The sequence below is a fragment of the Narcine bancroftii genome, chromosome 1 (assembly GCF_036971445.1).
Source record: "Narcine bancroftii isolate sNarBan1 chromosome 1, sNarBan1.hap1, whole genome shotgun sequence".
In the NCBI taxonomy this organism is placed as follows: domain Eukaryota; kingdom Metazoa; phylum Chordata; class Chondrichthyes; order Torpediniformes; family Narcinidae; genus Narcine; species Narcine bancroftii.
In genome coordinates, this window is record NC_091469.1 from 102482961 (window position 1) to 102496515 (window position 13555).

General features: G+C 44.6%; 1 protein-coding gene and 1 long non-coding RNA gene across 4 annotated transcripts in view; one reads left to right on the forward strand and one right to left on the reverse strand.

The window, feature by feature from the left end:
- The window catches only part of alad (aminolevulinate dehydratase), a 75076-nt gene extending 67074 nt beyond the window's left edge, over positions 1-8002 (forward strand). For all 3 annotated transcript variants that reach the window (XM_069934751.1, XM_069934767.1, XM_069934759.1), the window contains 4 exons: positions 1429-1516; positions 2591-2677; positions 4072-4201; positions 7390-8002. In XM_069934751.1, coding sequence (XP_069790852.1) covers positions 1429-1516; positions 2591-2677; positions 4072-4201; positions 7390-7451 — 367 coding nt within the window. In that variant the 3' untranslated portion in view covers positions 7452-8002. The remainder of the gene's footprint in view (positions 1-1428; positions 1517-2590; positions 2678-4071; positions 4202-7389) is intronic.
- LOC138761872 (uncharacterized) overlaps positions 5859-13555 on the reverse strand; it is a 30136-nt gene continuing 22439 nt past the window's right edge. Inside the window, exon 3 of the long non-coding RNA XR_011356557.1 lies at positions 5859-6549. This is a non-coding gene — a long non-coding RNA (uncharacterized lncRNA). The remainder of the gene's footprint in view (positions 6550-13555) is intronic.

Sequence of the window (13555 nt, forward strand, 5' to 3'; positions counted from 1 at the left end):
TGTGGAACACAGTTTCTTTGACTCACTGAGGCACAAGAAACTGCTGGTATCCTGAGCAAAAACAAACTACTGGAGGAACTCAGTGGATCAGGCAGCATCCATGGAGGGAAATGGATGTTCTACATTTCAGGTCAAAACCCAGCTTCAGTCTTTGACGTGTTATTGAAAGGAATTGGCTAGATGTTTTGGTCACCTAGCTATAGGAAAGGTATTTAAAGAGTTGGAAAGAGTACAAAAGAGTTTTACAAAATGTTGCCTGGATTAAGAAGCTGAGATATGCCAAGAAACTGGAAAAAATTAGGCCTGTTTTCCTCAGAGTGCAGGAGGTTAGGAGAGGATTTTACTGAGGTCAAAAAATTATGAGGAACATATATAAGGCAAATAGTGGCAGTTTGTTTCCTGGAGAATCTACGATGAGAGGGCATAGTTATCAGGGTGGGGGTAGGATTTAGAAGGGATGTGAGGGGACTTCTTCACTCAGAGGGTGCTGGGCACATGGAATAAGCTGCCAAGCAAAGTGATAGAAGAAGGTGCATTAGATTCCTTAGAGAAACACTTGGATATCTCCATGGATGAGAGGGGTCTGGGCCTAATGTGGGCAAGTAGGACTAAAGCAGGAGGGCACATTCTTTGACACGGACATGCTGGACATATATTTGGCAGGGACATGCTGGGCACAATCTTTGCCACAGACATGCTGGACATGTATATGGCAGGGACATGCTGGGCACATTCTTTGAAACGGACATGCTAGGGACGTTCTTTGCCACGGACATGCTGGGCACATTCTTTGCCACGGACATGCTAGATATGTATGATTCTAACTCTATGCATTATAAAGGACAGTGAGATATGGGTCTTTTTTTAACAGTCATGGAGCCATAGAACACAGAGCAGGTCCTTCAGCCAACTCAGCCAAGCTGAGAGTTGGCATTCTGACCTAGGCCCAATTACCTGCATTTGATCCATATCCTTGTAAGCCCCTTCGATCCCTAAATCTCTCTGAATTTCTTTTGAATGTCAAAATTGTTCCTGTGTCTACACTTTTCTCCAGCAGCACATTCCAGATACAGACCACCCTCTCTCAATTATCTGTTAGAGCCACCCATGGGAGCAAACAATTGACTGCAGTGAAAATTCTCAATGTATGACCACTCCTCTCTCACCTGAAAGTCATATCCCCTCGTCCTAGAGTCATCTATCCTGGCAAAAAGGCTCCGATCATTCACTTGATCCATGCCTCCTTCGCTATAGAAAATAAAGATCCAGCTTCCCTGCATCTCAACCCCTCCAGTTCTGACAACATCCTGATGAATCTCCTCTTACCTCCTTCCAGTTTCTTGACATCCTTCCTGCAGCAAGGTGACACTGTGTCAACCCATTGGGCTACTGCTGCAGAGTCAATGTAACTTTGTCCTTTGCCATCAGAGACGCTGCTCAGTCAAAGCCAGCTTTTGGAGACAGGAAGTGCTACCAGCTGCCTCCCGGTGCCAGGGGACTTGCTCTCCGAGCTGTGGTAAGTCATAGGCTGTGCAGTTAGAGCATTCAACACTCTGGGACCCTCTGTTGAGGGGACCGCATGAAATGGAGATGTGCTGGATCCATGTGAATAACTGGAGGACCCTCACATCAGTGCAACAGTTCCAGTTGGGCAATAAACCCCAGCCGTGTCTGTGACCTTCACATGACAGGCTGCAGACTACAGTTGTTTGCTTGCGTGGAGAGGGTCTGAAGGTGCAGGTTATTTGGTTCCCCAATGAAGGGAAACTGCCCATCATGTGCCTTGTGGTGTGAACTAAACCACTCTGAGCCACAATGCAGTTAGCAAACAACTCACCACATATTCCAGGACAGCGAGTGATAGAGCATGTGTCAACATGCCGAAACAAACTAAACTCTCGGCCATGAGAAATTATGGTGTGCTGTGTGCCTTGGGCTTTTAAAACAATGAGCCTTCTCGCCATGCATGTGACACAACATGAAAAATGGGCCACTGAAGTGGAGTTACAAAGTACTCCATTAAAGGGGAAGGTATTGAACTGTGGGCACCCAACCCTGGTAGTTGGGATAGTTGAACTATTACTTGCTGTCCCTGGGAGAAGTTGGGTTGTGGACTTTAGTCCGTGCCTCTTACTCTGGCCAGTATTTTATGTCTCTTCCTGGGATCATAGTCTGTAACTCATGGCACTTTTTGGAGACTACCAGGGATGAAGGCTTCAATGGAGGTTATTTGAGTTAATGATTTATAGAAACGTAGGAAATAACTTCAGCTGTAGGCCTTCATGCCCTTCCAATCTGATCAACAATTCAACTTGGTCATGGTTGATCATCCAAATTAAGTACATTGTTCCGTCTTTCTCCATTTATCTCTTGATCCTTCCAGTCCTCCTCAGGACAATATTGAATTCCTGGCATTTAACCTCAATTGCTTTGTGAGGTGGAGAATTCCAGAGATTCACCATGAAATGTTGCCATGTCTCAGTAATTAATTCCTTGCCTATTGGGATTCATGGCTCATTGGTTCCCGCTCATCCCCTCTTTATCCGCTTGTCAATGGGTAACTAGGGGTGACTCTATCTCCTTGCTGCAGGACCGTGATGTACGGGAGGGGGCAGATGTGCTGATGGTCAAACCTGGTATGCCGTACCTCGACATTGTTCGAGAGGTGAAGAACAAAGTAAGTTGATGCATCTTCCCTCCGCCTGTCTGACCAAATCATAATATATGGTTTACGACCACATGGCTGATGCCATTAAAGTTTCGAGGGTTAAGTACTAAGATCTCTGCTGGGTGGTTTATGTTGATAGAACTAGGACCCCTCTGTTGTCACTAGATGTGATTTGTAGCATCTCCCCTGCTCCAATTAATTGATGGTTGGAAATCCTTCAGCGGAGATGGCGAGAGTTAGAACTTTGTATCCAGTGCTTCCTTCCATCCAGTCAGGGGTAATTACTCTAGTCATGGCTGGAAGTTTCAACCAATCACAATGATGCAAGGGAGAGAGTGTTGAAGTCACTGGGACCAACTCTTGGATACATGTCCAAGTTGGGATTTAACTCGTGGATCAGCCTGTTCAAAAATCAGTGTGTACATGAACTTGTATCTGTGGGTCCTGGTGTAAACAGCTGTACCACACAGGTCCCAGTGTGGGCGGCTGTACCCATCTAGTCCCAGTGTGAATGATTGTACCCTCGGGTCCCGGTATGTATAGCTGTATACACAGGTCCCAGTGTAAACAGTTGTCCCACAGGTCCTGGTGCATACAGCTGTACCCATGGGTCCCAATGTGGGCGATTGTATCCACGTGTCCTGGTGTGAACGGCTTTACCCACAGGTCCCTGTGTGAATGGTTATACCCCATGGGTCCAGTTGTGGGCGGCTACACCTGCTGGTCCCAGAATTGAGTGGCTGTTTGGAGAGAGAAGTGTGTGAGCAGGGAAATAAGCTCCTCTGTGCTGATGCTCTACAGGTGCAGAATAGCAGATACTGAAGGGTGTTACAGGAGGGTGGCAATGGACTCATGTTATCAGTATAGTGCAATGTTGTCCAAGTTTTATTCCAGGTTCCCATCTTATTTCTTAAGTTTGTTTCAACTCTGCACAAGCAGTTGTAATTATCCAGAAGTAAAGTCCACACCTATTGTGATAGTGTGTGTGTCGCCTGCAGACTGCAGAACTGAAGAGGAAACAAACAGGGGAATTATAAACTTAATTGTTTGAAACAATAAATGTAAATACTGTGCTCATCCTAAATGCAATGATTTGTTGTAATTACTGATCCATTTCTCTTTCCCCGCTCTCTCCTCCTTCCCCACTCTCTCTTTCCCCGCACTGTTTCCTCCACCCTCGCATTCTCTCCCTTGCCCTCTTCCCCTATACCCACTCTGACCCTTCTCCTCTTCTCTCTGTCCCTCTCTTCCCCATTCTCTTCTTCTGCATCTGCACCCTCTCCCTCTCACCCCACGGTCTATCCCTCCTCCCTCTCCTCTCTCCCCATCCCCACTCTCCCCTCCCTCTCTCTCCTTTCTCTCCCTCTGTCTCTGTCTCTCTTTCCCACATTCTCTCCCTTCAGTACCCCTGTCATCCACTGGCAGTGTACCATGTCTCAGGAGAGTGTGCCATGCTGTGGCATGGGGCCCAGGCTGGAGCATTTGAGCTGAAGACAGCAGTGATGGAGACGCTGACCAGTTTCAGGAGGGCAGGTAACGCTTATTACCGAACCAAGCACTGAGGCACTTCCTGCATTGTCTTACACCTGGCGTGACCCCAGGTCCCAGCAGTGCACCCCAGAGTCTGTACTGCCTGCTCGTATCTATGCAGCCATGGTCCCCAGGGGCACAGAGGCTGCGACCTTTGCCACTCCTGACCCTGTGTGATGAGTGCACAAACAGGTCAGGGGTTGTCATGCACATGTGTGCTGCTGGATCTGACCATTTGTTGGCAGGCAGTTAGCTGCCTCGCTGGGGTTGCCTTCTCCACTCTGCAGCACTGTCTGTGCTAGGGCATTGATGAGAAAGCTTAGTGTTTGCTGGAGCGTTCGAGTCCCACCATGACCAGGGGCACCAACGGGTCTGTATATTTAATGAGCTAGGCAGGATGCCACTTGGCTACTTGTGTCTGTACTGGAAACAAACTTGTTTATTTTTAATTACCTAGAACTTTTTAAAAAGGACAAAGTGCTCCATGGTGCTGAGCAGTTGCCCAATCTGCAGCAATCCTCTATCGAAAGAAGAGCTTTGCCATTCCAAAACCAAGCCTCCTGGGTGTCTGCTGAGCAGCAGCTATTTCTAGCTATTGCTGATATGTGGATGGCCCCTCTCTAAAGGCTCTGAGTTATGGTTCAGTAGCTCTGTCGGATCAAGGAGCACTCACTCCCTGAGCTGTGTGGGGTCATCACATGGCCAGGCCCAATTCACTCACCCCTACCACAGACCTGCTCCTTGTGGCCACACTATGTGGACAGATTTGGGGAAGGAGAACTCTGAACTTCTCCCCTTTGGGTATTTTGGAAATTGAATTTTGCTCCACGAGGAAGAGCTGAGAATGCAGAGTTCAGGACTTTGGGCACCTGTGCCTTCCTCCCCATCTCACACCCAAGGCTTAACATCCATTAATTCCCAATGGGTTTGAATCCGAAGCTGTCTGAAATGAGTTTGATCATTCTCCCCATGATCTGTGTATGTTTTCTCCGGGTATTCTGGTTTCCTCCCACTCTTCAAAACATACGAGGGTGTAGCTTAATTGGGTGTAATTGGGCAGCATGGATTTCAATGGCTGAAATCGGCTTCTACTGTGTTGTAAGTAAATTTAAATGGGTAGGTTTTATTTTTCAGTGGAAATCCTACTCAAAGAGAGGGGGTTTCTGGGATATGAGAGCAGTGAGGTCCTCCAAGGATCTGGAGTAGGCAGCAGAGGGCCACACATTGTATTTACCCAAGAATCTTCCATTGTGGTCTGATCCGAGGGCATGGCCATGTTTTGTAAACCTATCTCCAAGAAGGTGTTCAATCATTCACAAGATGGGGAGCACCAACATTTACTGGTCATCCCTACTAGAGGCAGTGATCCCCACCTTAATGCTACGTTGCCTTTATGGTGAACGTGCTGCCATGCAGAATGGACTTCCTGGATTTAGACCCAGCCACAGTGAATGATGGATACATTTTCCAAGTGTTTGCCTTGTGGGAGAACATGTTGTTATTTCCATGCACTTGCTGCCTTTGTCCTGGATGGCAATTGGTTAATATACTGTTCCGCCTTGCAGCATTTAAGGCTGCAGTGATTACAAGCATAACGCTGGACAAACTCAGCAGGTCAAACTGCACTTTATATAGCAAAGGTAAAGATACATGACTGACGTTTCGGGCTTGAGTCCTTCATCAAGACATTCTATTGGGGATTGACAAAGGTGTGCGTTGGGACGATGTGTTCACCCAGGAAGGATTTTGTTGAGGGTAAAGTTTTACTGAATTCCCCTTATTCCTTTCTTCCGGAGACAAAAGCAGATATAAATGGAACAACATCTCTGTACTTTTGTACTCGAATCCTGTTGCACTAAACTTTAACTTTGTAATTGCTTGCTATGCTTGAATGTTAACTTTCAGTGATCTTGTAATTGTCCTCAGGGAGACGTTCAGTCATTTATGTGCAAGCAAATTCAACTCCCTCTGAAGATCATCTTTCAGTCTCTTGCCATCTTCTTGGGCATCAACTCAATCCCAAACCAACACCAAAGTCACTCTGTGTCCTTGTCAAAGCCACACTGCCACCTAGCTTTGAATCATCAGCAGTGTTGATGCACATGGGGCCTCAAATCATTCAAATTGTAAGCTCCTTTTACATAGAACCTTCAAGACAGCTTTCCTCTGGCTTTTATACACCACTTATCGGCATGAATGCAGAAAAGGTGGATTGGCGGGTCCATTTTGCTCCATGTTTCCTCCGCCAAGGGACCTTGTGTCAGGTGAAGCGAAGTCGCACCGCCTCCTTCGTAAACTGATGAGTGCTGAAACCAGCTCGAAAGGGGGATGGCTGATAATATCACCTCAGCCTGCAATTGAACCACATGAATTTTAAAACTAAAAGAGACTGTTCCTGATAAAGAAGTTGTAAATGCAATGTCGAACTGTGATGTCGATCCTTTTCAAACTTCAAACGGTTTGAAATTTTCAGTAGACTAAAGGAAATTTCATGTAATATCACATTTTCTGTTTTATTACGTGACAATTAAATAATCTTAAAACTTGAAGGGATAAGCAGGTCATCTATAATATTCATACAGCTATGTAAAGATCACAACTTAGAGTATAATATGGTAATGAAAAGGAAGATCTATTAGCACCAAGCAAGGGCAGCAGGAGAGCACAGTTAAGGGATAATTCAGGAGCCTGATGGCTGCAGGGAAGAAACTGTCTTTAAGTCTGTTGATGCATGTTTTTACAGCCTTCTTCCCAAAGGGAGGAGGGAGAAATGAGTGTGTCCAGGGGGTGATGGGTCTTTCAGTATGTTGCCTGCCTTTCCGAGGCAGTGGGAGATGCAGATGTAATCCAAAGAGGGAAGCCAAGTTTTCATTATGCTCCAAGCTATCTTGTATAGTTTTTTCTGATCTTGAGCGGAGCAGCTCCTGTTCCACAATGTGATGCACCCAGTAAGTATGCTTTTGATGGTGCTCCTGTAGAAGTTGTTGAGGACAAGGGGAACATACTATAAGACTGTAGACCTAGTAGAGGTGTTGGTGCAGTTTTCTCCCAGGACAGATCATTGGAAATATGTATTCCTAAGAACTTCAGTGCCATTAACCTAGTCAAGGGTGTTTTGGGCAGGTAGCTCCTGCTGGGTGTAGTTTTCTCTGACGTCGGTGACTAATGCGTGCTTTGTCTGGATTTTGCAGGTGCCGATATCATCATCACATACTACGTGCCTCAAATCTTGGGCTGGCTGAAGGACATCTGATGCTGCTCCTGGGCACAGGACTCATTGGGTTTTGCTCACTGTTCCTGCACTCCCCTCACCCCTCCTCCTCTGCCTTGCTCCAACATCCTGTGCCAGAAAGTGCTTCAAATACAGTGAAAGAGACCTGCTTTTAATCTTGAACCCTTCTGCTCAACCAAAAATAGATTTTTACAGATGTTCAGCGCCTTTTAGATATTTAGTTGCATTATGTTTTAGTGTGAATCGGATGAAGAGAAAGCATTAAAGGAACATTGAGAGGATGATATCTGAAAGATTCTGCAGGCATATGATTTTGTAAACATTCTATGGTTTGTGCAACAGACAAAACTTCAGGGATTGTAAAATGAACAAATGTAAAGGTTTTGTGAACAAATCATGTGACTGGGGTGTTAATGTACTGTGATGACTGCAGCTGCCACGTGCCTTCCTGGACTTGATGCTTCAATGGGTACAGATTCTCCAACATGCCTTATGATTATTGTATGTATGTGAATCCTGTGGACAACCGAAAAGAAATCTTCTGTTTTAATAAAACCAAGAAATGACATTCAGTTTGCAGCTGGAATGAGAATTGTTCTTTAAGTTAACCTGTGTTTCATTGTAGTTCCCACACACTGGTAAAACTAAAACTATAGATGAAATATTAATTTTGACTAGTTGGTCTATTTTTGCCCATTGGGTAAACATGTATGAAGTGGAACACTTTTTCAGTTTTATTAGCTGCTAGGTGTGTACCACCATATCAGCTCACACTACTGATAGAATCTGTTTAAAGCTCAATTCAGGCAGTCCCTCAGGGTCAGAGTGGGTTGTGAAATCTGCAGCTTCTGGCCGTTGTGTGGATCGATAAGAGGAGGTGCATCACCAGCCATGTGCATCACAGTGAGCTGCCCAGAAACCTTAGACCCTATTGTGCATACTGGATATTGAGCTTGCTGAGAAAAGATCCACCTTGAGCACTGGAGCAGTTTCCTTTAACTGGACAGTTTAGAGTTAGCAATTATAGTTTCAAAATAAGGTAATGATGATTTAGGAGTATGGTGAGAAATTTCTTCTCTAAAAATAACTTTGAAAATTTCACCCTCTGAGTGTCAGAAACTGATGCTTCAGCCTACCAAGTCTGCACTGACCATCAACCACTCATGATATTTTCACACTAATCCCATTCTATTTTTTTCAACTGCCCCCAGATTCTACCACTCCTTGCACACATGAATGTACTGGGCAATTCACCTACCAACCTGCATGTCTTTGGAATGTGGGAGGAAAACTGAAGAACACAAAAGAAACCCACAGTCATAGAGAGAGAGTTCAAATTCTACCCAAGTCAGGATTGAACTCTGGTACTAACTGCACCACTGTGTGCACGAGGTTGTGGCATGGATAGATTTTTGGAATATTGGAGGAACTTGTATCTATGAGGATGGTGTTGGAAGATGGAAGTGAAGCAGAACATCAGCCATGGTCTGGGAGCTGGAGCACAAACATGGCCCTATTTCTCAGCATCCTACCTGCTGATGAGTGAGAATTATACCAGCAGGAAAATACAATTTTTGGATGTTTTACTGAATCCTGCACATTTATCTACTGAAATGAGGGATCATGACTCCCAGTTAGTTACTCCCAGTGTAAAATCAATGACTTCTGAGTTGGAACGTAATCCCCTATATAATGCAATTTAATGTAACTGACCTCATAGAAGGGATATGGTATAAAATAATATATATATTTATTTTAATTTTATGGTCCTGTGGAGGTCAATCCACAGGACCATTAGAGTGACAGAGAAGGTCACTGAGACCTGCCTCTCCCCCCATCATCTCGCCCTCCCCCCATTCCCCATCCCACCCTCATCAATGTGATTTACTGGGACCATTGTAATTTACTACATAAAACACTACAGGCAATTCAGTCATCAATGTTGTACTGACCTGTATATTCCTACAAAAAGAAACTAAACTTTTCTCACCTTATAACCCTCTATTTATTTTTCATTCATGTGCCTACTTAAGAGTTTCTTAAATGCCCCTAATGTTTCAGCCTCCCACCACCACGCCTGGCAAGGCATTCCAGGCACCCACAAGTTTGTGTAAAGAATGTTTCCCTGATGTCTCCGGGATACTTTCATCCCTTCACTTTGTACAAATATCCTCAGATGTTTGCTACTCCTGCCTTGGGATAGAGGTGCTGGCTGTCTACCTTATCTACAGTATGCATCATTGTTCAAAGAGAGCTTGCAACATCTGTAAGGACCCTCACCACCCCACATTTAGCATCTTCCAACTACAGGCTAAGAAACAGTTTCTTCCACAGACAGTGAGGCAGCTGAATGACTGTTAAAATAACTTCCTGTAACTATTATTTATTAATAATATTTATTTTCAATATATATGTCAGATATATACAGGTTTTGTGTATGTACAGTTTGTATGTGTGTTATGTCTGTACTTGTGACCATGCTAATGAGCTGAGCAGAAGTATTTTGCAAACCCTCTCCACAAAAAGTATTAAAAAGATGGTTTAAAAGCTCAAAACCCAGAATTTTATCATCAAAAATGGATAAAGCAAGTACAAGGCAACCGAGAACAAAAGCTGAAGATATGACAGCTCAGCCAGAAACATCAAGTGGAAGCCTGATGAGGAGCGTCCCAGCAGGGGCCTTGGGACTGGCTGAAGCCAGGAGAGCTGGGGAGTCGGCCCAAGATATAGCCACCATCATGAACATGTTGGAAACTTTATGCAGTCATTTTACAGGTATGGAATCAGCAATGAGAGATATATCAGAGAAGGTAATGGAAATTAAAGAAGTTGTGGAAGACTTTAATGAACGAATGACTCACTCAGAGGCTGAGCTGGACAGAGCAAAAGACAGGCTGGAAGAAAAACCAAAAATATGGGACACAGGAAAGAAAGGACTGATGGAAAAGATCGACCATATGGAAAATTTCAGCAGATGTAACAATGTAAGAGTCATTGGACTGAGAGAAAGAATAGAGGGAAAAGACATGGTGAATTTCTTTGAAACATGGATCCCACAAATGCTGGGACAAAACAAGTACAATGCTGCAAATTGAAGAGGCTCATTGGACCCTCAGACCCAGAAGAACCGGCAAACAGCAACTCCGACCAGTCCTAGTAAGACTTTTAAGTTACAGGGAGAGGGATGTGATCTTGGGAGCAGCATATGAATATTCAATAGCCCATTAGTGGTGGATAATGCAAAAGTAATATTTTTCCAGGACTTCAGCCCTGCCTTGGTCAAACAAAGAAAGGAATTTGACGAGGTAAAGAGACAACTGTGATCTAAAAACTTTAAATTTTCAATAATTTATCCAACAATGCTGAGGGTGGATGTCTCAGAAGGCAATTGAAAAATTTTCAATAAATAAGAAGTGGAAGAATTTTTAAGAAAGTTTGGAAAAGAGTAAAGTCACCAACTGAAAGGGCTGAAAGACCATTTCAAAATGGGACTAACTGAATAACGTATCTTTTTATTATCTCGGCTGCACCATTTCATCAGATGCAAGGATCGACAATGAGATAGACAACAGACTCGCCAAGGCAAATAGCGCCTTTGGAAGACTACACAAAAGAGTCTGGAAAAACAACCAACTGAAAAACCTCACAAAGATAAGCGTATACAGAGCCGTTGTCATACCCACACTCCTGTTCGGCTCCGAATCATGGGTCCTCTACCGGCACCACCTACGGCTCCTAGAACGCTTCCACCAGCGTTGTCACCGCTCCATCCTCAACATCCATTGGAGCGCTTACATCCCTAACGTCGAAGTACTCGAGATGGCAGAGGTCGACAGCATCGAGTCCACGCTGCTGAAGATCCAGCTGCGCTGGATGGGTCACGTCTCCAGAATGGAGGACCATCGCCTTCCCAAGATCGTGTTATATGGCGAGCTCTCCACTGGCCACCGTGACAGAGGTGCACCAAAGAAAAGGTACAAGGACTGCCTAAAGAAATCTCTTGGTGCCTGCCACATTGACCACCGCCAGTGGGCTGATAACGCCTCAAACCGTGCATCTTGGCGCCTCACAGTTTGGCGGGCAGCAACCTCCTTTGAAGAAGACCGCAGAGCCCACCTCACTGACAAAAGGCAAAGGAGGAAAAACCCAACACCCAACCCCAACCCACCAATTTTCCCCTGCAACCGCTGCAATCGTGTCTGCCTGTCCCGCATCGGACTTGTCAGCCACAAACGAGCCTGCAGCTGACGTGGACTTTTTTTCTTTCTTTTCTTCTTTGGCTTGGCTTCGCGGACGAAGATTTATGGAGGGGGTAAAAAGTCCACGTCAGCTGCAGGCTCGTTTGTGGCTGACCAGTCCGATGCGGGACAGGCAGACACGATTGCAGCGGTTGCAAGGGAAAATTGGTTGGTTGGGGTTGGGTGTTGGGTTTTTCCTACCCCCTCCATAAATCTTCGTCCGCGAAGCCAAGCCAAAGAAGAATAGTCTGAGCTGTCTTGTTTACATTGTTTAAAGAAAAAAAATTGATTCATATGGAGAGCTCTGAAAAGACAGAAAGGCAGTAAGGAAAGCAGCAAGGTGGGAACTCCGACTTGGGGGGCGGGGGAGGAGATGGAATCAGGAGATGACCGATTTTATAAGATGGTGCCAAAGGGAAGGTTTCTTCAGAAGAAGAACTCACAGGCTTTTTTCATAGGCTTCTGGGTACTATTGTCAACATCACCGTCAGAGCTAGGGATGTGTGTGTGTTGGAATGTCTTTTAATAGGGAAATGTTATGACATTATTAAGAAAATTGGGAAGATATACAATATTTGTGTGAAAAATAGAATGGATCAAACACTAAAGTTTATTAGTTTTAATATTAATGGGATAAACAAACTGGTGAAGAGGAAGTGGATCTTGGCATACTTAAAGAAATTAAAAGTGGATATTATCTTTTTGCAGGAAACATATCTTAACAAATTGGAATATGATAAATTAAGAAGAGGATGAGTGGGACAAATAATATTGTCTTCCTTTAGTTCAAAGGCAAGAGGGGTGGCGATTCTAATTAATGAAAATACACCAGTGTTAATAGAAGATACCTTGATTGATCAAACTGTATGTAAAGGCACACACTGTAAAATTTATGGAGAAGCATGGACATTTATGAATATTTATGCCCTGAATTACAGCAATGATGTAGCCGCGCGCTACTCGAAAGAAGATACGCACACATAGTGTAGTCAGGTTAAGCTCTGAGTTTTATTGGGCTCAGGCCCAACTTTTATACTTGCACTATTCCCGCTGTGCCCCCCCCCCCTAGGCTGACATCACAACATGCATAACAAAAGTGGGTTTCCCGTGCACGGGTACTTTAATGCATAACAATGCCCTTCTTCCCCGCGCACTGTCCCTGTCTGTTGGATGTGCTGCAAGGCCAGCACCATTTTGGGGTCGCTGGCCTTTATACTGCCCTTGCTGTTCACCCACTGGTTCACTTGTTGGAGTCAGTGCCACTGTGTGGGCTGATGGTCTTTTTGCCACCCAGAGCACCAGGTTGATCACTATAGCAGCAGCCCGCCACATGACCTTCGCGCCCCCACCCCCCCCCCCCCCCACAGAACCAGCAGTATTGTCCTTGTTATTGTCCTTGGTGCCTGGAGGCAAAATCTCTGCAGCCTTCGGTGGCCTGCCTCTTTGGCTTGATACTGGTGTCTCAACCGGGAGCATCAGGTGTGCCAGCTTCAGCCTGTTCGTGGTTTTCCAAAATGTCTATTTTTTTGCATTACTGATCAGTCTTTGCAGCAGCTTCTGCTTGCACTTTCTTCATTTGGTCTTTGATAGTTTGAATCTCAAATTAATTCCCTTTAATTTTACCATCCACTATTTCAAGTCTAGTGTCAACTTGTTGCATTAATCTTTCTATTTTTTCACCATTCTTCCTACTTCATCAGTTAATATTTCCATAGAAAAAAGTTGAAAAAAGTCTAAAAATTGCTTCATTTCTCCAGAAGCTTCTGCGCCTTTTTCTGCTTTTTTTTTTCTTGATTGTTGGTTGTTCTTGATCTTTCCTTTACTTTTCCAGGTCCACTTCTTGATCACTGGAGCTATGAGTATCTGGAATCTTTTTTAAATGTCCTC